The following is a 23,005-nucleotide window of genomic DNA, read 5'->3' as shown; positions in this document are numbered from 1 at the left end:
ATGATTCAACAATAGGCTTTTTCAATAGCTCTCGAGGAGTTCTATAGTTCCAGATAGGTTTTAACAACAGTTCTGCTACGTAACATCGTTAAAATACCTATTAAGGATACTAGTCGCACCATATGCTTCAGTGCAGGTATGCATAAGGAGCTGGCTTTCAGTGTTGTTTTCAGGTTGTGTTTCAAACAGTTCCGGAATAATTCTCTCTAGTACTCAATGTTGGGACCATAGTTCCGCTTGGAACTATTGTTAAATAATGATGGAAGCTAGCACCGCATCGCTGCACTCCTTAACACAGGCAGGCATAAGGTGCTGGCTTTTCTCTTAGTAAATCTTATCGAGCTTACACTGTACATTTGAATTTAAGATTACAAAAAAAAAGATTTAGGCAATATCTGATAAGCGGCCTCTTTCTAAGGGTTACTCTGGGAATCAGTTGTAAGTTGTGGAGAATCTCTGTCCGCCTGGCTACCCGTTCGTGATCACGTTCAGCTCGGCTACGACGAGATATGCATTATCGACGAAGGCGATGATCACGAAATCCTGCTCCCGTACTCGCCGCTCCGATTTAGCGATATGTCTTTGGTATCGCCTAAAACCGTATCGTTGTGCATCTCCCTACTCATCTCTGAGGCGTATATCTCTTATAACTACAATGTACGGTCCAAAACGCCCTCTACTAATTAATTAATTTACTTATCGACTGGGTTTGCAAAATAAAGATCACAACGTTTTCCGCAGTCGATAACTCATTGTACAGAGATCTATGCCGGAAGCACTCCAACTTTACACTACAATAATTCTACAGGAATAATTCTACCATTGCGAATTTAGCGCCAAAGAATAAAGATTTATTAATTTGAAAACAAAATATTGTTAAAGTAATTCCGATCTAAGATACACATACTTGGAAATTTAATGTTAGCCAAGCCCCCATCATGTCCGTGGGAGGCGGAGTTTAGAAAGAGTCAAAATTATATATTTCTCTTGCGCGACCTACAGACTCAACAAACGCAACCAACCACGAGAGTACACAAATTGACAGCCAAGCTATTGTGGAGGAACTTTTTCCCCTCTGACGGCTGAGACATTAAATATTAGCAAGGGAGTATTATAATGTAACGTTGTAACAGGTTTATATGTGGCTTGGTAAGGTTAGGATAGCTCAAAAGTTCAATTATTTGGAATTATTGTAAAAAAATGTTGGCCTTTTTTTGTTTAATTTATAAAGTTTTGCTTTTTAACGCTAACTTCCCGATAGTTACAGACAGTCTTGTAAACTTGTCCCTATAAATGTATTATTTTACTATTTTATTACTAAGTACCCTGTATGTATGTACATACATACAATTTGGTCCAACTCGCTACGACTCCCAGCCCACATGATACCAACCACGGTACGATTTCCAATCAATTAATTGTCACTCGACGCAACTTGCATCCCTTAGGCATAAAGGAACTTGCAATCCTATAATGACTCCTATGATAAGAGATTTGTTAGTTACAGTTGGTATTATAACGACAAGAGTACTAATGGCTTGGTTGAATACAAATAGTATAAATATGCTCCTGTATTAGATTACGTGACGATTCTGCTAAAACATCTAGGGTCGTGACTGTATCTCATAAGATCCTCAGTCTATTTACGTCTTTAGTCAACTCTAATTGGCGTTCTCAATTGATAAAACTTTCTAACACCCAGTATAAGCCCCGTGCTGTTGGAACTTTGCAACACATGACACATTTGATGGTTATCAAAAAATTTCCCAAACAAAAACGTACCAGCTTACGCTGTACACTACGTGTAAGAAAATGCTTTTAAATAAAAACGGTATATAATTAAAGTTAATAATAATAATCAGATTAATTATACTCAACGTCGCAGAGACTGTTGATTGAGTACTAATATCTCAAAATTCGAGCATACGAAAAATGAACGACATTTTATCATCTCTGGTTCGACACATATGTCATAAATAAAAATGTTTAATTTACATGTTTATTAATAATAGCATAACGAGCATAACGAGCAGAAAGAGGTGTTTAAGATAAAGATAAAACGAAAGGAAATAATCTATTAAATCTATCAAGTACCTAAGACTGGCGAAGCAGTTCGCCTTGAAGATGTGTACCGTTCAGTCTGCGCAGACTTTATTCGAATGCCTTCCGCAAAGTTTAATCGGATTTGATTAAATCCCGGATGCTAAGCAATCCACTAATTAGTCACGTATCTTTTCTTTCGTAGACTCCCACGTTGTTATATCGTCCTGCTGAAACATAAACAGAGACAAATATTAGATTGATATCGAGCCTCCGTATTCGCGAGCATAACCTCACATTTTTTATTTGCACCACGACTAGCTGTTAACTTCCTGGTTTTCATAATAGCAGCGTGCATAATACATAACGGATTCGTAACAAAGTGTCGGAGGTTCATTCGGTCATTCAGTGAATGTTCATGCAGCGTTCAAACGTTCAGCATTCGGCGTTCATAACATGCGCGGTGCGATGGCCTAATTTATGCTCGACTGATCAAATGACGGGAGTTAATTTATGATATCAAGGACTTTGCGATCATTTTGATTTCTTGGGAAAAGTTGATCTGCGGTTACGTCGAGAAGGTCGGCTATTATTTGATATTTTCAAATTTTATTAAGAAAATATTTTCAACGATTATTTGGGACGTTATCGGCGGTTGGTGATTTCTTAGTATCGCGAAGCAAGTGGCTTGCTCAATTTTTTTGCTTTTTGTGTCCTTCGCTTGTTTCCGGTATCACGCACTTCCGGGCAGGTTAGATGTGGACGGACGAGCCCCTTGACCTTCGTATTTCAGAAATTTCAAACTGTTGAACGATGCTAAATAAATTTTGATCCTTTATCAAAATATTTTATCTATCCATATTATTTTTATTCCCAATGCATCTTCTTGTTGCGTAACCAATAGAAATTGGGTCTTGTGTACAAGAGTAGCTGTACTTATACAAAAAAAATAAAAATAATGCTAAATCGTTCCTCCATTGGATTTTCATTAATGAAAATTGATAACCTGACATTTATTGACGCTATAGATATTTTTTGATAAAATAGCCTTTTATTTTTGTTATCTCTGTTTTGAAGATAAACACAATCTTGATACCATATTACACACACCGAACACGTTCCATGTAATAGGTCACGAAGGATAGATAAAGTAGGGAACAGTAAAGCCTGAGAAAAAAAATTACCAATCTCAATAATCCGATTGGCCACATTCGATCAAGAGCTCGAACCGTCATAATCGGTTATTTCGATCGATGTCGTAATATATGAATTGCTACACACTGGCCATAGACACAATATACAAAATGAACATTTCATGACCGCCATACAAAATCGTTAAAGGAAACCCTAGCGAAATTCACGATCTTACCATTTATAATAACAATAATCCCCACAATGAACACCAATTACAATAGGAAATCATCCCACCTTCGCGCAGCCACGATAATTCTTCTATGCTGCACATAACCTCTCCAACCAGGTTGCACAGGTAAATATAATTTACGAATTAAGTACAGACTGGAGAATTTAAACTTTCCCATATTTTACAATTCTTCGTACCTCATTTATAAATTTCCTCTTAAATCCAAATAATATGAATAATAGGATATGTGAAAAGTTTGTTCGGTAGGATCGGTCGCGTTTTCGTATTGGCACGTGCCAACCAATGAGCGTCCAGCTGACCCAGCCGATTAGCCAATCAGCGTCACCAGATTGACCATTCCTTCAATCCTATCTGATTGTGAGTCAGCATACGTGCAATATATATTCTCATCCAATTATTATTCCCGGGATTTTTCTCCTTTGAAATTAGACACGCCGATTTGGCCTGACCTCGCGCTAGCGCCGTTTAAGTCATTTCAACTGGTGGAATGCCCTCCATATTGTCACGGATCGGATACCGCGGGCAATGAGCGTTATATGTTATGCTGAATTGCTGGATCGTTGGATCATTGAACGCTTAAATAAAAATTTGATGAGTGCTAATTAATTGATCCTTAATTTCTACGGATTACGATTATATTTTTCTTTGGCAAATTTATAACCAACGTATCAATTCGTCAGCATGTGACTCGAGACTTGGTTTATTAAAATTTTATTTATCGGACATATATAGAATTCTTATTACCCTCAAGTGCCTTCTGCGTCTAGCGAAGAATCAGGTAATTAGGTCTATTTGGCTTGAAGGTCTTGAGAAAGCCATTTTTTCCATCTGCTCATAAATATCACAAGAAACGAACGACGGCAATTTTGTGAATCACCGCTCGTAAAATATGCAGACCGTTGTGGACAATGGGTGCTGGGAATTTTTTTCACTTTTTTTTCTATTTTGTTTCTTACTTCATCTGTACTAGCTAACCGGGTCTATCCTTCGAAGGAAATTAAATTAATTAACAAGCGTATCAATTAGATGCTGAAAATTAATCTATATGTAGAATGTATCTTGTACATGATTGTTCTCCGTCTATTCTCACGTACTCGATGTGCATTCAATCATTTATCCTTCGTGGTGATTATCTTCTTTTTATTCTAGTCCAATGAACTGTCACTTCTTCAAAACAATACTTCTCCATTCGTTTATTTAGTATATCTATATGTCTGTGCGCGTGATATTAGTTCCTACATAAAACACACATAGAATTTTTTGCACACATTTTTTCAAACTCCACGAGGCTCAATGTTTATCGATGACGTCATTCACCAATTTTTTTGTCACTTTTTCTTCATGATCTCTTCCTACTTGGCGCGTAGACGCGAAATTATTCCAGTCACAAGTATTACGTGGCTCATAAATTTGAACAGTATACTTTTTGTCAATTTAAAAAAAAAAACAACGAAATCGTATAAAAATATAAACATCGAGTTCAATCGGTCTGAATGATTTCTTTAAAAAGTGAGGAGTCCCGTAATACTGACACAGCAAAAATTCACGGAAATGCATGAACGCGCATGAAAACGTTGAGTCTAGTCGGTTGTCTCGTTTTTTTTTTCGAATTTTTTTACTTTTGTTTTACCTTTCATTATCTCATTCTCGATACCGCTGACCCATTTTCAGCCGAAGGTTCGTAGACAAAATATTTTGGTGTGAACGTGCCCCAGATACCTCGACAGTCAATTGCAATATGGCGTCCAAGAAGTCTAAAAAAACACGATGCGTATCGATGCGTGTCTTATTTCTTACGCGACTTTTTGCCTAAGCCAGTTCCCCCTGCTTAAAATTGTATTATGTTAGAAATATTATAAGGAGACGCTACTTTAATTACACTGCTTCTTAAGTTTTGCCAAGGTACAATAAAGTTCGCAATAAACTTGTATATGTACAAACACGGTACTAAACGAAATTCTTTTCACGAGCAATAAAGCTTAAATGATGAAACGTACGGAGACGCAATGAGCCACAAAGAGTAACGAGATTGTTCGTAACGTCTGGTTTTCTGCGACTTACCTTCAAGCTTCGCCTTATCAATTGACTCCTCCTTGATTACGTCCATTCCGGTTTATCATATTTAACGTAGTTAAGGATATGGATCTAAGAAAAAGGATAAAGATATTTTTACAAAATGGATTAGAAATGCGAAAAAGTAGAAAATTAAAAAAATAATTCTAAAAAATAAACAGGATATGGGTGGTTCAGAATAAAATAACAATACGCTGCTCTACTGAACAACGGTAACAAATAACAATGCAATTGTTAAGGGACGAGGGTCGAGAGTTAAATAATTCATGGCTACGGTCAGAGTGCGTTACGCAACAAGAGCAGGAAAGATTTTAAGGCTTTTCTTATTGTTATTAATTTTTTATCGTATCACCATTAGCTAACTTGTCACATTTTCTAGTCACGTATATATTTCCTTGACTGTACCGAGCGCCACTTTATGATATTGTCAATTGGAGCGTGTTTACTTTTTTTTTTCTATTTTCTTTTCCACTTCATCCATTCGAAGTACAAATATCGCGTGACAACGTTTTGCACTTGTCCCATGACAAGAGTAGAGACATTGTAAAAGTACGAGTTTACCCCGTTTTTAGAAATTTCGTTTTCATTGGATTTCAACTCTAATGGCAATGACGCTAATACTTTTGGCATGACTTTCAGTGCATCTGAGCTAAGCAAGATCAGATCTTGACGTGACACATCGCATCACATGTTACACGTTGCGGATCACTCGCAGCACGCTGCACTGTATCGCATACTGTAAACTTGACTGTACATATAGTCTACTTAATGATATGAAAGACGACCATATTTGAAAAATCGTGCAATTGCACCGGTATGCTTGCAATCGTTAAGTGCGATACTGATTCTGCAAAACCTTCGGGCACACCTTGCGACCTTAGCTGGATGCTGGCAAGGATCGTCCGTGTAGAATTTCTTATACGCACCTAACTACGTGCTAACGATCAGTTAGCGACAATCGTTATGAGAATCGATCACGATCATTGTGTGAGTTAACCAATCGATACTCTCTATCGATAAACTTCAGATCGATCGATCCACAGACCAGCAAAGACTCCGTTGGACAGACAGAAAAATCTTGCACACGCTTGGCTGCTGACGGCGTAAAAATCATTGACCCATTTGCCGATATATTAACAATCATGTATATATATTAATTATAATTAATTAATTAATTAATCGAGAAAGTAATGTGACTTTGCTAGAATACATATATATTTTCACCTTCCTCTCTTTGCCCTCGCCCTTTTTCCTATCTTATTCTTAGACGTAGTACTGTATAAATTTGTCAGACGCTTTTTTATCTTTACAATTAACTCGATTCTGTATGACAAGCAAAACGCGAGATTCGTCTGATACAGTTTTCAGTTTTATATGTATAATCCCGCCTTTATAATGGCGGTCTATTAATAGGAATTACGTAGCAGCGCTATAACGACGTATTTAACAAGTTCAAAGTTCACGTAACATACGATACAGTCGATCATGCCGATTGGAAAGCTGCTGAACTTCAATGGTCCTGATTATCCTGGCAATAGTAATGATAGTCAGATCCGACTCTATCGGATCAATTAAACACTGGATTTAGACCTGACGCTTTGAACGCCCTTTGATATTCCCACTTGAATAAGAGTCTTTACGATCCTGCAGAAAGTGAGGTTATGTAAACGCGGTTTGAAAACTTAACTCAATCCAGACTTTAATGACAGTCACTCGGAAGTATTTAAGCCGTTTAATGACACCAGCAAGGATACGAGCTATTGGTTCGTTGTAATATAATAATAATGCTTTTGAAAGTCATCATGAAAATTATTTACCGTGAAAGTTATTTTACGAATGATCTAAGGACCTTGCTCGCTCTCGCACTAATCTAAGAACTGTGCAAGTTTACCGTGTGGGTTGAGAGATTTAATAATTCAGGATCGAAATGATTAACGCATCGGAATCTAGATCGCGTGCGCAATAACGATGGCAATGATTAACCGAAGAATAAAACTTTTGCGGAAGGGATTTGCCGTGATCGAGCTTCGTATTCGAGGATACAAACGAGTCACCCGTCCATCCTTGAATCTTCGAGTGAGAACTTCCGCTTTTATTTTTCTTGTTGTTATAGATAGTCTTAACAAGATCCTTTCACGTGCTGTACGAAGAACGAAAGCTGCTTAGCGTATTGTGCAAATTGGTATCTGCGTCTTAGGTATAGTTGATGCTGCATGGAAAGTGATTGGGACCTCTAGACACTTCAATCCTGAGATGATACCACTTTTTAATCACTGTAAAAAAAATGTATAATGACTTATACGATATCGATCATTGTAATATCGAATAATCAATAAATTGAGTGAGAGCAATCAATTGATTTCTTATATTTTTAATATCGAGAGACTTATTATGGATCATTGAGAGATAATAAAGAGTCATTGATAAGTGGGCACAAAGTGAATTTTTTATCACGATATTGTTGACTATGAGGGAACAGTGTCTATTTATAGAATCTTTTGTACTGGCTGTTAGAAAAATACTTACTCTTGTAGGTATGCTCATTGCGAATTTGCGAATGATTTATTAGAAAGGGAGAAGAGCGTAGACCTGAGACTCAAGTACTTGCTGGCGATTTCTTTTGCGGGGAGCCGCTGCCAGTTTCGTTCAATGCCACTCTGGCACTGTTATACTATGAGGACTGTATATTGACTCTGTACGGTAGACTCGTAGAAGACTGAATTCTGTTCTTGAGGGAGAGTGGGAGTAACTCCTGGTGGCGATGCCTATATAGTCAGCCACACGGTGAAACGATGCAGTGTTGCTTGCCAAAGCTGGGAATTACCCGTATTTTTTTTTGGTTTTTACGGTACGGGTTAGCCTGGCGTATTTTTCTCCACCCTCGCGATACTTCGAAGACCGTGGACACACCAAGGGCTGAAAGAAAATCAAAAGAAATTCAAGAGAAGTAGACTGACGGAATTTGGTGTAAATTTGAAAAAAAAAAAAAAAAAAAAAACGAAATTCGCGAGGAACGAGAGAGGAGTCGGAAAGAACGAGGAACGACGATTTGACCGGTTAAAGGGTTGAAATTTTTTATGAAAAAATTTAAAAAAAAAAAAAAAAAAAAAAACGAAATTCGCGAGGAACGAGAGAGGAGTCGGAAAGAACGAGGAACGACGATTTGACCGGTTAAAGGGTTGAAATTTTTTATGAAAAAAGTCGTGTTTCTGTTCTCTCTTTTTGGCGATAGCACACGGAATTAGAATTTTTTTGCTAAAATAGAAATTGGACTTTGCGTTGAGATAAATCGATAAATTTCGTTTAACTAGACAAGGCTAATTTGACGTTTTACTGTTAACGTTAAAATCCTGGAGTCGTTTAACGAAAATGCCGCCTCAAGAAAAATTCGAATCTCCAGTCCCGGGCTGCCAACCCGACGAAAACAAGGGCTGCCCCACCTTAACGACCAGCTCCTGCACCACAAGGGTTTCTACTATTTGTCAAAACGCCCAGATCACAACGCCAGTTTGCGGTCCAGTTAACAGGGACAGTAGAGATAATAAGGATGTGGATTTTGATGAGTTGTTACCCTATATTGGAGAATTTGGACTTTATCAGAAGATCCTTTTCATCCTTATGATACCATTTGCATTCTTCGTTGCCTGGGTATACTTCACCCAGATATTTATCACTCTTGTTCCTGAAGAACATTGGTGTCGAGTACCTGAATTGGCCAACCTGACAGTGGAGCAGAGGTGAGTGACTGAAAAATTTGGGAATATTAAAAAAAATTATAAAAAGAATAATTAATACCGATTTTAAATGTGCCAAGTAATCCATAATATTTGTAATATATTGAACACAGTATTGATCTTTATATTGTTAGAGACTAAGTAAAATCTGATTATCAAATTTCAAATAGTCTTTATCAATTTATTGATTTAACCTAATTCACCTTGTGCACGATTATCTTTTGCTACTGATTACATTTTTATATCCAGTCGATAGAAATATTTCTTATTTTTTTTCGAAATTGAAAATAAGATTAGGCCTAGTGTCACGACAAGTGAGTAGAACTGGTGAAATGGCTAGTGAACATTCGAGTCACGGTCATTTCCGTCCGGCAGCAATTCTCTTATGATTCAATAAAATTCAGAAAAATTCATCTCAGTGCAATCAAACTCTTACTTATTATATTATAATAAAAATTTTTTTCAATTTCACAAAATATAATTATTAATATGATCATTAAATAAATATCACAGCCGCAAAATATGCAAATAATAATGATTCACGTTTAAAATTAACCAATACATACGGTTCTTACTCATGTAAATTCAAGCATCAGTTCAAAGATCATTCTACTCTCAAGAGAATCACTCTGGACCGTTTAGAGGATAAAATTCAATTTAACAATATATAAAGGATATCCTTGAATATCCTAAAGAAAATTGTTTGTTCATCCAAACCAATCCAACTAATAAGATGTGATGAGAATTCAATATAAAGTATCCAGTGCTAATGTAATTTAAATACGAGACCTTTCGGGAACGAACCTTTTTGTATAATCAGAATTTCTAAAAAAAAAACACGACTCTTAAACTTTTGCGGTTTGATCTCACTTGGCGCATTAAACGGATCATTAATTTACGTAACACCATACCATAGCTAATCAATTACGGACCTGCATATATACTTTTTCACGTAATTTAGTAACTTCAAGAATCTATTAATTACTCACGTAAGGATTCTCATATGTGGATTGTTAATAGATGAATTACCGTAAATTATTAATCAACATGGAGCCATTATCAAATCCAGTTAAATCGACAAATCAATAGATATTAATATCTCTTTGCCTTACAAGGATTTTTGCATAATTCTCAATGCACTACCGTGCAAGAAACCTAATGGCGAATGCCAGGGTGATATTTTTCCATAAAATCTATCTAAATCGGCTAAACGTAGGATCATAGAAAGTCTAGAAACTCAGTGAGACCTTCGCACACACTTAGCGATTGAATTGCATTTCGTTTGTTTCATCACACATTATGTGTATTATGTGTACTAACCTGGTACTAGTACACGTATAACGACTCGATTGGGCATGGCTGGTAAGCAGGAGAGTTAAAGGCACTATACATAACCTATAATGTACTATAATTTATAAAAACATTTTTACTCAGTAAAGAGTCACGCGGAATTAATGTTTTTCTACCCAACAATTGACCATTGATTAATATTGACACGGCCATTTAAACGTGGTTTGAGCAAACTAAAATAAAACGAGCTTACAGAGGGAAAGAAAAAGCGACGTGTCATACATCAAAATTAGTAGCAAGACGTGAGAAAATATAAATAGGTGTTAAGCCTGCTGAATAGAACTATAGAAATATTGGACTAAGAACGCAATCATTACACGTGACAACAAATAATCTTGTATTCTTTATCTGTTGATCTTTCACTGCGACGTCTGCACACTGGAAATTTCCTACCGCTCAATAATGGATCTGCCAATTGTCTGGGAATGCCATAACAATCCCTCTATTAGATCCTTTATATTTTTCATAGGGATTCGCATGTGCTCTTACTTCGGAATAATAGAAGAGAGTCTGTGATTAAATAACCCAAGTCCTATTATTATTAGTCGCGTACTATATCATCGTTCACAAGGTCAAACCATATAACGAATAATATAAGAGTCCATGCGAAAAACCTTCGTACCAGCAATGAGAGCGTGAACGTGAAAAATGCCCCACGTTGCTTTCAACACGATCTTGCGTTGTAAGTGGCGCACCTGTCAGGCTGCAGTTACTTCACATGCTGAACAACACACATCGGTATATAAACTTCGATTCTACACACTGTCTTTCAGTCGGAATATTTTGAGATAAATCAGTGCAAAAGCTTTTAATTAATACGAGCCGATCGTCGTTTGACAAGTGGCTAGTGAATCGCTTACGGACAGCTTGACTGATTTACGCAACTGATGTAAAGCCAGTTTAACATTGCATTATACTGGATATTATCGCGTCAGGTTGCATTGCACAGAAAGAACTGTTATTGTGTGTCATTTATATCGTTATTAAGTAGACAGTAGACACGTGGAATTTACATCGATCGATGTCCGCCATGATTTTCACGGACTACCGCAGCGCCATCTGCATGGTCATGGAAAGACTCGTCCAAATTCCGATCGACGTATTTTTCGAATGTCTGTTTTACTAGCAATCGAAAAATAATTATTATTTGTGCTACTAGAATATATTTGATAATATACATCAGTCCATTACCCTTTGTCATTCGTTTCTACAACTCGTGTCGCTTGCACAGCCTGTAATTATTGATGCTCGTGGTTTTATCGTTGTACATACTATTATGCTGCTGTCAGTTCCGTAAAAATGACCGTTCTCTTTGAAACTTTTTGTACGTTAATTCTACATTAGAATTCAGCACGCAAGACTATTCGCATATAGTATTATCGAGTGTCAAACTGATCTCTATACATACAACGTAAGAAATTCCATACGAATTAGTCATTCCACATTTTTAAATACTTCAAGTGCCTTAATAGGAGAAGCGGGTAGCGTAACGATTAAAATAATCTATTCTACTTCGCACTCGAGAAACTCTTTGTTGTGTCAGGATTTTTTTTAACATCTTTCCTTTTTTACTTTTACAGAATAGCACTGTCAATCCCGCCACCGTCACCCGAGAGCGAAAGTTCATTGACCTACTCACAATGCTCGATGTATGCTGTCAATTATACAGAACTGTTGGCAAATGGAACAACAATAGCTGATCCTTCCTGGCCTGTACAATACTGTCAATATGGGTGGGAGTTCAATTTCACCGATATTCCTTATCCCACCGTAGCGACTGAGGTAATGTTATTTATTATTAAATAACAATTTCACATCTTCGTTACCTTTATTAAGGTACCCGAATTTTTCATATCATTCAGTGTTGACGTATTTGGTCGTTCTGATATACGTGACATGTCATATCCATTTTAAGCAGTCACTAAAGGTATGTACTGTCTATGCTACAAGCGTTGACAGTCATGTGGAAATTGCGTGTTGATGAATGACAATGTTGCAAACATACGTGCCGATGCATCTAACCTAACATGCGTAAGTCTACTAGTAGGACAAGTACAGTGAGGGAAAGGTAGGGCCCATGGGAGGGAGTCCGGGATTGTTCACGGACGTTTACTTGATAAGATAAATCACATGTGATTACATAGATACGTAACAGAAGAGGCACGGTACAACGAGTGGTCTTGCATAAACGGATCCTTTAAGTTCAAGGCGCCATAGAACCATTCTCTTTATGAGCGTTACCCGATACTTACAGCGATACGCGCTGCCATATCGCGTATCGTCCCAACAAAAATGTTATTTCAAAAATGTTTTTCAAGCTGAACTACGTTCAGATTTCATAAAGCAGTAAAATATAATTTTTGCATCAATATATTTTTAGCTAGAATGGGTCTGCGATAACGCAGCTCTGCCAACCTTGGCCCAGAGCGTCTTCTTCGTTGGCGCTATTTTTGGCGGACTCATCTTCGGATGGATAGCTGATCGTTATGGAAGAATTCCGGCGCTGGTTGGCACTAACATGGCTGGCTTCTTGGCTGGAATTGCTACTGTGTTTTCTACAAGCTTCTGGCAATTTGCTCTTTGCCGATTTCTAGTTGGTCTTGCCTTTGACAATTGCTTCACCATGATGTACATTCTAGGTGAGTGACTCCTCTGCAATTGCTGTCCAATTGTCGTGGTCGTGGTCATACGTGATCACGAGGATCTGAATAGATCCGTTTAGTCGATAGGTATTGATGCACCAAGATCATGAGTATTGACTGCGACCTTCGCTCTTGCGCAACGCGATCAACAGGTCAGCGAATTGCCTGATCAGCTGGAACTTGTTGGCTGGTGAATAAGTTGTCCGATCAACTGATTACTGCACTCTGCTTAACCTGAACTCAGTTTTATAATGACATTTCATTCTATATATCTTAATTGAGATTAGAGATAATACGTTCAATCATGGACGTGGTACTTGATGAGTACTTTAGATAATAATGAATTGATTGTTTTTTTTTGTTTTACAGTCTTGGAGTACGTGGGACCAAAATGGCGTACCTTTGTGGCGAATATGTCCATTGCTCTTTTTTTCACTTTCGCTTCCTGCGTTCTGCCCTGGGTAGCTTATTTCCTAGCTGACTGGAGGATGACCTGCATCGCCACCTCGGTTCCTTTAGTCTTGGCTATTGCGACACCTTGGCTAGTTCCTGAAAGTGCCAGGTGGCTCGTTAGCCAAGGTAAAGTCGACAGGGCTATCGAGATCCTGAAGAAATTCGAGCGCATAAATCGCACCAAGGTCCCTGACAGCGTCTACAAGGAATTCAAAGTGAGTGACGCTTAAGAGAATTCTCTTTGTTCAGCAAATTCTTACTTATAAACTCTGTATAATATAATTTCAGGATACCTGCGCCAGAGCTCAAAAGGAAGAAGAAGCAGGCAAATCGTATTCCGTTTTGGACCTTTTCAAAACTCCACGTTTACGAAATATCACTGTTCTCCTCATAGTCATATGGTAAGAGAGAACCTGACAGTTGAACGATTTAAAATCTATGATTGGACCTCAAGTTGCAATTTAATACATGTCTTTTCAGGATGGCCATATCCTTGGTATTCGACGGGCACGTCAGAAACGTCGATAACCTAGGCCTGGACGTTTTCATAACATTCACAATAGCCTCCGCCACTGAACTTCCGGCAGATACCTTCCTTACAGCTGTCCTAGACAGATGGGGCAGAAGATGGTTAGCTTGCGGTTCCATGGTTCTCTCAGGTATCTTCAGTATCTGGGCCTGTGCAGTATCAAACCGTAAGAAGAATTTTTGAAAATATTTTTACCCAGCAATTCAAACAACGAACGACGACTGATCTTCCACCGTTACCTTACCTTACAGATGTCTACGCAGCAACCTTGGCTATCATGGGTCGTTTCTGCGTGAACATCTCCTACAACATAGGATTACAATACGCTGCCGAACTACTCCCGACCGTAGTTCGTGCTCAGGGTGTCGCCCTGATCCACATAATGGGTTACGTAGCAAGCATAGTAGCCCCCTTCGTAGTTTACATAGCTGTGGTGTCTCCAATCTTGCCTCTCCTAATTCTGGGAATTCTGGGTATCATCGGAGGATGCCTGGCGCTCTTCCTACCAGAAACCCTGGGCCAGGATCTGCCACAGACTCTGCAGGATGGCGAAGAGTTTGGCAAGGATCAGGGTATCTGGGACGTGCCATGTCTCATGAAGTAAGTTTGAATTAACATTTCAATCCAGACAATGGATTAGAAGCAAGCCTCATTTCAATGAGCTGTTGTCGAAGCCCGCATTGCCGTCGGAATTATCTGTCCCGTCTATTCATGTGTTCTAATGGGACGTTACTCTTCCCAGGAATGCCAACGTGGACGAAGAGACCCCGCCGCTGCCTATGACCAGGTCCTTCACCCGTGGAAGCTTGAGGGCCTCCATGAGAGCTTCTCTTCGTGGCGAGACTATGATAAGCAGTGCGATCCAAAGGTCTAGCGTGAGGTCGCGCAAGAGTCTCTCCAATCCCTTAGAAGGGGTGAGGCTGTGATTATGATTTCTATATTTAAGCGGGCCCTGTTTATTTATACAGCCAAACCTACCCACCCTTGTGACTATTATTAACATTGTTACTCAATCTTATTATTGTTTAATCCAAAGTGCGATATCAGGACTCGAATTCCATTAGCGACTACGTCCCGCCGATAATTGTCTTCGGCTGTCAGAAGAAGACTAGGCGCAGGACGCAAATGATCATGGCTGAGAGTACCTAAATTTTAATTAATTTATATATAAATATTTATGTGGATATTATACGTAAATCATAGTGGAGTCTACCTAGCGATCAGGCATCAGACGAATAACATGGTGAGAAATCTACATGCTTATACATATATGTATAATGTATCATATAAGAGACTGCCTGAGGAAAGATTCGAATTAGGCTCACTGTGATCGCCATTACTGGACTCGGTCGAGTACATGAACCGTTATGATGTACGATTAGTCCAGGTCCGTCTTGTAAACACATAAGTGATCGTAGAAGGAAGCCTCCGGCGAAATTAGTAAGAATTTTTTTTTTCTCCAAGGCCAAAGGAAATTTCTGTTCCGCAAAGATGAATCTCGCGTTTCTTCCCAGGCATTCGCGTTACTATTATTTGATTTTGTTGTTGCGATTATACTTTTTGTATATAGTCTCTTTTTGTATAGTACGATGTAATAAAAACGAAATCAATCGAGCGTCCCGACAGTCGTGATAAAACGAGACACACTCGAATTAATCCTGAGATTATCCCTTGATCGAAATTAGCATTAATAATATTCTGCGTCGTTAGATCCTCTTATCGGCCTTATCCCTTTCGTTCGTCCAGCCCGTTTTTACTCTTCCGCAACAAAAGTTCTGGCTTTACTCCAATGTACGTTATATGTATTTTTATGTATACATCAATACGTTTCTGAGCTACGTAATGCGTCGACATTGCATTTTAATTTACGTGTATATATGTATTCACCTACGAGGATGCATTTATCCATTCTAATTATGTTCATAAATATATGTATACTGTCAGTTATTCAACTATCAGTCGCGCATAGTCAATTTGACTTAATTAAAAATATCGTTTGCGCCACGATGGAAGCTAACAGCGTATCAACGTGCGTATATGAGTAAGTATAAAGTGCACGTAGAATGTATGAAAAACAAGCTTTTTCTTTTTCTTTCTTCTTTACATCTTCAAAAAACGTTACGCTCACGTTCTCTTCTCTGTCGTTATTCAAGCATTCCGTTACACAAGTATTTCAGGGTTCCTTACGGTCGATTCACTTTGCATTCGTCTGACACATTGAGTATTATAAATATCCTAGCATAGCAATTAGGCTAGCTTTTCCCCCACTTTGTTGCCTCGCCTTGCCTTTTTTTTTATTTTTTATTATTATCCCCACCCAGCTATTGAGCGACACGTGTATCTTCGAGCATCTTTGTATTTCCTTTCAGTAGTCTGCTTAGTCGTATATAAACGATATCGTGGCTACATACGTCTTACAGGTAGTTTCACCGTCATTGATTACGGATCATTTGAATCTTCGATAAACCTTTTTTGTCTTCATTTCTATAATTTTGTAACTTTTTTCTTTGGTGGATTAAATTTTGATATCGTTATACTTACGTATGATGTATAATTAGGCAGTGATACAGTGCAGTAACAAAAAGTCATAATGGCTGAGGAAACGTCAGCTGTAAGTAATTTGCAATATACTAGTTCAGAAGTATAATAATTAAAATGGCATAGATTATTACATTGTGAATATTTGATCAGACGATTATAGTATTTTATTAAACCTTGTTAGAGTGTGGCTGAAGATATTTAAATAGTCATCGTTTTACTGATAAGGGGGTTTCATCTTTTATTATTTATGTTTTGATGATATTCATATGGAAGCTTATTTAATTTTTTTAATATCTCAAATATAATAATTTTTATTCACTTGAAATTTCCGTTCGGCTCATTAATTATGAATTAAAACATTGGGAATTGATTCATATTTGTTTAAAGTATTTTTGTACTTGACCTTGATATCAATTTAATTTTAATGCGATTAAAAAAAAATCTTATATCTCTATTTTTATTTGCAAGTTCATCGAGGACGTCGTCAAGAGACCAGAAATTTTGCGATTGACGAATTCAGATCGTGAAAAGCAAAAGGAAAAACGAAGCAATGTATCGTTCGATGATATTTTACCGGATATCGGTGATTTTGGAAAATATCAATGGTGTCTGATGTTTGCTTTGTTTCCATATATCATATCATACGTGGTTTTGTATTTCTCTCAAATATTTATCACCATCGTACCTGAGGAACGCTGGTGCAAAGTGGACGCGCTGATCGACGCCAACTTCACGCGAGAAGAACGGTATTTAAAAAAAAATAAAAAAAAAATTAATGACTAACTTGACATAAAATTTATGCAATATACTCAAAATTGTTTACAGCATCAAAATCGCTATACCGTCAAATGATAAGTATCCCTACTACGATCATTGTTATAAGAGGGATTTGAATTACAGTGAATTATTGGCAAGAAAGAATTTTTCATTAGAACAATTGAATGCATCAAAAGTCATAGAATGCACCGAATGGGAATATAATTTTACTCAAATCCCATATTCGTCTATAGCAACTGAGGTGAAGTCACAAAGAGTATTAATAATTATGTCGATCAATTGTTATTTCTAAAATTTGTATTTGATTGCCGATCAGCTAGATTGGGTATGCGATCGAGAATACCTGATATCAACAACTCAGGCTGTCTTCTTTTGCGGATCCGTCATAGGCGGAATTCTATTTGGATGGGTGGCCGATCATTCCGGACGAATTCCAGCGTTGGTGATCTGCAATGCGATTGCCTTTTTAGGTAGCGTCTCAACAGCTTTTGCCAAAAGTTTCTGGTCGTATTCCTTATGCAGGTTTATCACCGGTTTGGCCTTTGACAATTGTGTCAACATTCCACTGATCATAGGTAAGTGGACTTGTGATTTTTATAGTGCTTTCTTTTGTAATATATTCTTTAAACAATTCTTTTTTTCCTCCTTCAGTGATGGAGTATGTGGCTGTTAAAAGAAGAACATGGGTTTTCAATCTTGCATTTGGCATTTATTTTGCCTTTGGAAGCACCCTTTTACCATGGATCGCATATTATATTGCTAATTGGAAATTATTTGCTCTTGTCGTCTCCATACCTTTTCTCAACGCCATTATAACACCGTGGATTCTCCCCGAGAGTGCTCGGTAATTATTTTTATTAATTAACACATAATCGATATTTCTTATCATAATTATTATTTATCCCATTTACGGATATTATTGAAGATGGTACATGGCTAATGGAAAAATCAACAAGGTTGTTCGAAAAGTCAAACGCATTGCAAGATTCAATGGCAAAAATGTACCATTGAATTTCTACGAAAGGATTGCCGTAAGAAAGTCTAACTATTGATGCAATTCAAGTTGAATTTTCTCTAATTAAATATTCATATTTCTAGATCAGTTTAAGGGAATCTAACAAAAGTCAGGAGACGGCTACGCTATTGGATTTATTTAGGACACCCAGTCTAGCCAAGAACACTATACTTCTCATAATATTCTGGTGACTAACCTAGAATTACGTATATAATGACATAGAAACTTCTAATGATACTTTCAAATTGCTAATAAGAATTTATATCGAATGTACTTAGGTTTCTGGGAATATTTACGTTCGACGGACACGTTTATTCTCTGAAGTTACTTCAAAGTTCCGTTTTCGTGTCTTTCTCGTTGGCTTGCGCCACGGAACTGCCAGCAGGATTGTTATTGACGTTAATACTGGACCGTTGGGGCCGCAGATTCTGTGGATTCATCACAATGGCACTTACTGGAGTTTTTACTTTTGTCGAACTTTACTCAGAATCAAGTAAGACGATTTTCCTTATATTATTAATAAACTAGTAATTAATATATAGAGTGAGAGTGCCCCGAATTCTTAACGGGATATTGTCAGCATAGTAGACTATCCCCACTATGTGATTAAGAGCCACTGGCTAGGCGACGTTAGGTGAGCCGGGACTAGACGCACTCTAGCATCATTGTTTATCCCTACGAATGTACATACAAGGTTAGAGATTGCGCGGTCGGTAACACAGGCATTTACCTTACCTTAATTTTCTCTTTAGACATTATTCAGTTGAGCATGTCGATACTGTGCCGATTTTGCTTAAATATGGCGGCCAACGTGGGTCATCAATTTGTTGCCGAATTACTGCCTACTACTGTCAGAGGTCAAGGGGTCGCGCTGATACACATTTGTGGAATAATCGGTCACGGAATGGCACCATACATTGTCGATACCGTGAGTGGTCGAGATTCCATTGGAGACCAGAACCCTTCGAAATTGAATAATAGAAGTGCAATTTTGTTTTTAGGGCATGTATTGGACTTCCTTGCCATTGTTTATTATTGGAATTGCGTCATTCGTGGCTGCCATTATTTCACTCCTGTTACCCGAAACGGTCGGTAGGAATCTACCACAGACTCTGGAGGAGGGTGAAAATTTTGGAAAGGATCAAAAATTTTGGAGTCTGCCATGTTTTCAATCTAATGAATTGGATTAATCGAATTTAATTAAATCGATCATATTTATTGGTAGAGGTGTAATGTGAAAAAGAAATTATTATGAAAGTCAGCATTAATAATAACATTAACGTTTTATTTTACTCGAACATGATGATGAAATTATTTTTTTGTATATCGAATGACTCGTGATTGGAATATTATCGTATGAATGTTCTAAAAAATATTCTTCTGTACACTGTTCGGATATGAACATTTAATCTATAATAAACTACAGATCATGAAACTTCGTATACGTACGTATTACCACGAATTATTTATATAACTGAATAACCTACTAATATTTATATAATACTTAATTATCTGTATCTTTTGGCACAGACATAAGAGTCTAGTAACTCTTGGCAAAAATCATTTCCTAAAATGGCTTGTGGCTAGTAGTCTTCCTAATATGTTTTACCTAACAGACACTGAATTTCGTATACATATGTATATCATACGAAAAAAATTGTCCCTCGCTGTATCCTTAAAGTTTTAAATTTTATTACCTAATTATCATTTCATTTCTCTCTATATTTCACCATTTCCTGATAAACAAGAATCGATCAAAGCAGAACGCTAGCCTCATAAGTACATGAATGATCCTACGACTATATGAGCGTCTCTAGTGGAGTCCCAATTTGAATTTGACGTTGTAGCTGAGTAATTCATTGTAAGGCAGCAGAAAAAAAAGAAGACAAAAATATATATATATAAAAAGTCAAAATACAGTACATCGATGGAAGGAGAATTGATTCGGAGAATATTCAATGTGAAAAATGTACAATTGGTCCTTGCCGTTGAATATTCACCAAGCTTCTCTCGATAATGGTCTAAGAATCGACGAATTACGTATGCACAGATGTCTATCAGACACGTGTCTAATCAGATGAGCGCGCACGTGATGGTCAGGGTTGCGATAAAATCTAATTAATCACCAATACGAGATTCTTAGTTCACATTGCGTAACTAACGTAATACCTGTGTTCAGATGACTCGCGGTTACGTGTTATAATATTACAACCACATCACGATGATGAACTATTTACAAGAATTTGGTTAACTGTCTTAATGTAAAACAATAAAACGAATCGATGTAACCTATAAATCGTTAAAAATCGATCTACTCCTATATCCGACGTTATAACTTGGTTGAGTCAATCCTCTGCAAACTGCCAGGATTGAAACCAGCATTGGTCGCTCCAATCTTTTTTCTGTATATCTTCTTCTTCTCGGGCGTCCTGAAGAGAGAAGAAATTTCAGATCGAGCCAAAATTCCTTAGATCGTCGTGGCTCTCAAATTTCTCTTATATCTGCTAATTCAAAGGATTTTACTTACGAGGATATACAAGGAATCCACCAGAAACTTTGTTCCTTGCCAAAATCGTTGCCTTCCTGCAAAGACTGAGGTAGCTCCTGGTCTAGAGTTTCTGGCAAACAAAGAGTCAGCCCTGCAACGAATAATGACAGAAGACCCAGGACAATAAGTGGAAGAGCCGGGGAAACGTCAGCCTGTAAATAATGAGATTTGTAATAAAAATTTGGTTTACCCCATTGACAAATATTAATTTTCAATCATATAGGTATATGGTTTACCAGGTAAACAACGTAAGGTCCAATAATATGAGCGAAGTAACCGATAATGTGAATGAGATTGACACCCTGTGCACGTACTACAGTTGGCAACATTTCAGCAGCATACTGGAAGCCAATATTTGCAGCAATGTTGACACCAAGACGAGCTAAAATAGCCATGGCTACCCTAGATCCACCTACGAAAAAGAGTCAACTATAATTTTCATAAAAAATCACTAAAAATCTTCAGCTAGCAAAGTACCAAATTGATTGTTACCTTGTGGAGTAGCTAGAGCAAGGAAGGAAAACAACCCACATCCTAGCATCGACATGAATCCCATCCAGCGACGACCCCAGCGATCCAGGAAAATTGCAAGTAAAACTGCAGCTGGCAATTCCGTGAGTGCAGCAAGAGAGAAGGAAGTGAAGACATCTGGATCAAGGAGCTTCATGTTCCACACGTGACCGTCGAAGACCAGAATGATTAGAAGCCTGTCGTATGAATCAAAGACTGTTGGTTGGGTTCTAAGGGCTCGTAGAGCTTGATATATTTTTGTTTCTTCTTATATTTACCAGTATACAATTAGCATAATTGTAATGCGTGCCAGACGCGGTTTCTTGAAGAGATCAAGAACCGTGTACTTGTCGGCTGACTTGTCATTCGCCAGAGCCAAGTTGCAGCTTATTTGAAACTCGTCGTAGATCTCTTGCGGTACCTTCTTCTTGTTGACTCTTTCGAACTTCTTCAACATTGCTATAGCCTTGTCCATCTTTCCGCAGGCAATGTACCATCTGACGATAAAGAAAATATATTTTTTATAAGTCTTTTAGGAAATTCCTATATTACGATACAAAGAAGAATAAGAATTATTAAAATTTACCGTGCACTCTCTGGGACTATCCAGGGGGCTATGAAGGCAATTATTAATGGGACTGCAGTGACGACACTCAAAATCCTCCAGTTAGCGATCCAGTAAGCAATCCAAGGAAGAATACTTGCGGCAAACGCAAAATATATCCCAAAAGACATGTTGGCCATGAGTGTTCTGTACTTAGGACCGACGTATTCGATTACTAAAAGGAAAGGAAAACAAACCTTTTAGTATCTTCAACAGTTGAAACACCTATAAACGGCTATAAATCTTTTGCCTACTACTACCTGTACTACTTACCAACGATGAAAAGTATGTTGAAGCAATTGTCAAAGGCTGTGCCGACGATCAATCTGCTGAGAGTAAAGGTCCAGAAGCTCGTGCAAAAGGCGGTTCCCACGGAAGCGAAGAAACCGACGGAATTGCAAGCGACCAGTGCAGGCAGTCTGCCATAATGATCGGCGATATAACCAAATATGAAACCGCCTATAATACTGCCGACGAAAAAGGCGGATTGTGCTGCCGATGAGAGAAACGTTTTATCGCATACCCATCCGAGCTGAAAGAAACAGGATACAATTAGTCTAGAATTCCCACAGGAATAACAAAAATTTTACAATAGTTTTGCTTACGTACTAAATTGCATCTGGCGCTTGGAAAAATATTTGGAAAATTGAAAAATTACTTTCTTAGTCTTTTTGAGTTAAGACTGGCAACATTCTTCGTCGCAGGGAATAATCCACCACGTACACGATTATGATTAACGTAAGAGCATAGACTGATATTAAAAAAAAAAAAAAAAAAAAAAAAAAAAAATAAAAACAAAAAAAAA

At 37.7% G+C, this 23,005-nt stretch overlaps 4 protein-coding genes across 11 annotated transcripts in view; 2 read left to right on the top strand and 2 right to left on the bottom strand.

Annotated features, from left to right (window-relative positions):
- Positions 1–8,562, bottom strand: part of LOC107265108 (DNA-dependent protein kinase catalytic subunit) — a 30,712-nt gene extending 22,150 nt beyond the window's left edge. The window contains exons 1-5 of one of the 4 annotated variants that reach the window (XM_025082682.1): positions 8,024–8,562; positions 6,424–7,770; positions 5,486–5,569; positions 5,055–5,178; positions 2,095–2,270 (exon numbers count right to left, since the gene is read on the bottom strand). The gene's annotated coding sequence lies outside the window, so the exon portion shown is untranslated. Of the gene's footprint in view, positions 1–2,094; positions 2,271–5,054; positions 5,249–5,485; positions 5,570–6,423; positions 7,771–8,023 lie in introns of those variants that run through there. The other 3 variants (XM_025082683.1, XM_025082684.1, XM_025082681.1) reach the window with 3 other exon arrangements.
- A 32-nt stretch (positions 8,563–8,594) lies between these two features.
- LOC107265318 (organic cation transporter protein) lies at positions 8,595–15,847 on the top strand. Its single transcript, XM_015734655.2, has 8 exons — positions 8,595–9,234; positions 12,162–12,363; positions 12,962–13,220; positions 13,593–13,891; positions 13,965–14,077; positions 14,157–14,371; positions 14,457–14,805; positions 14,948–15,847. Exons 1-8 carry the CDS (start codon positions 8,867–8,869, stop codon positions 15,129–15,131), a joined length of 1,989 nt encoding a protein of 662 aa, XP_015590141.1. The 5' UTR covers positions 8,595–8,866; the 3' UTR covers positions 15,132–15,847.
- A 707-nt stretch (positions 15,848–16,554) lies between these two features.
- LOC107265321 (carcinine transporter) lies at positions 16,555–19,836 on the top strand. The gene is made up of 10 exons (XM_015734667.2): positions 16,555–16,816; positions 17,215–17,492; positions 17,572–17,764; positions 17,840–18,098; positions 18,175–18,367; positions 18,449–18,554; positions 18,622–18,725; positions 18,817–19,031; positions 19,291–19,466; positions 19,540–19,836. Exons 1-10 carry the CDS (start codon positions 16,796–16,798, stop codon positions 19,726–19,728), a joined length of 1,734 nt encoding a protein of 577 aa, XP_015590153.1. The 5' UTR covers positions 16,555–16,795; the 3' UTR covers positions 19,729–19,836.
- LOC107265320 (organic cation transporter protein) overlaps positions 19,803–23,005 on the bottom strand; it is an 18,385-nt gene continuing 15,182 nt past the window's right edge. For all 5 annotated transcript variants that reach the window (XM_015734665.2, XM_015734664.2, XM_015734661.2 and 2 more), the window contains exons 4-10: positions 22,474–22,732; positions 22,183–22,375; positions 21,875–22,093; positions 21,579–21,793; positions 21,323–21,498; positions 21,066–21,238; positions 19,803–20,967 (exon numbers count right to left, since the gene is read on the bottom strand). In XM_015734665.2, the coding sequence (XP_015590151.1) occupies positions 20,868–20,967; positions 21,066–21,238; positions 21,323–21,498; positions 21,579–21,793; positions 21,875–22,093; positions 22,183–22,375; positions 22,474–22,732 (1,335 nt within the window). In that variant the 3' untranslated portion in view covers positions 19,803–20,867. The remainder of the gene's footprint in view (positions 20,968–21,065; positions 21,239–21,322; positions 21,499–21,578; positions 21,794–21,874; positions 22,094–22,182; positions 22,376–22,473; positions 22,733–23,005) is intronic.

The sequence above is a fragment of the Cephus cinctus genome, unplaced genomic scaffold (genome assembly GCF_000341935.2).
Source record: "Cephus cinctus unplaced genomic scaffold, Ccin1 Ccin1_scaffold0215, whole genome shotgun sequence".
Classification (NCBI taxonomy): Eukaryota; Metazoa; Arthropoda; class Insecta; order Hymenoptera; family Cephidae; genus Cephus; species Cephus cinctus.
This window is presented reverse-complemented; position numbering and strand designations above follow the sequence as displayed.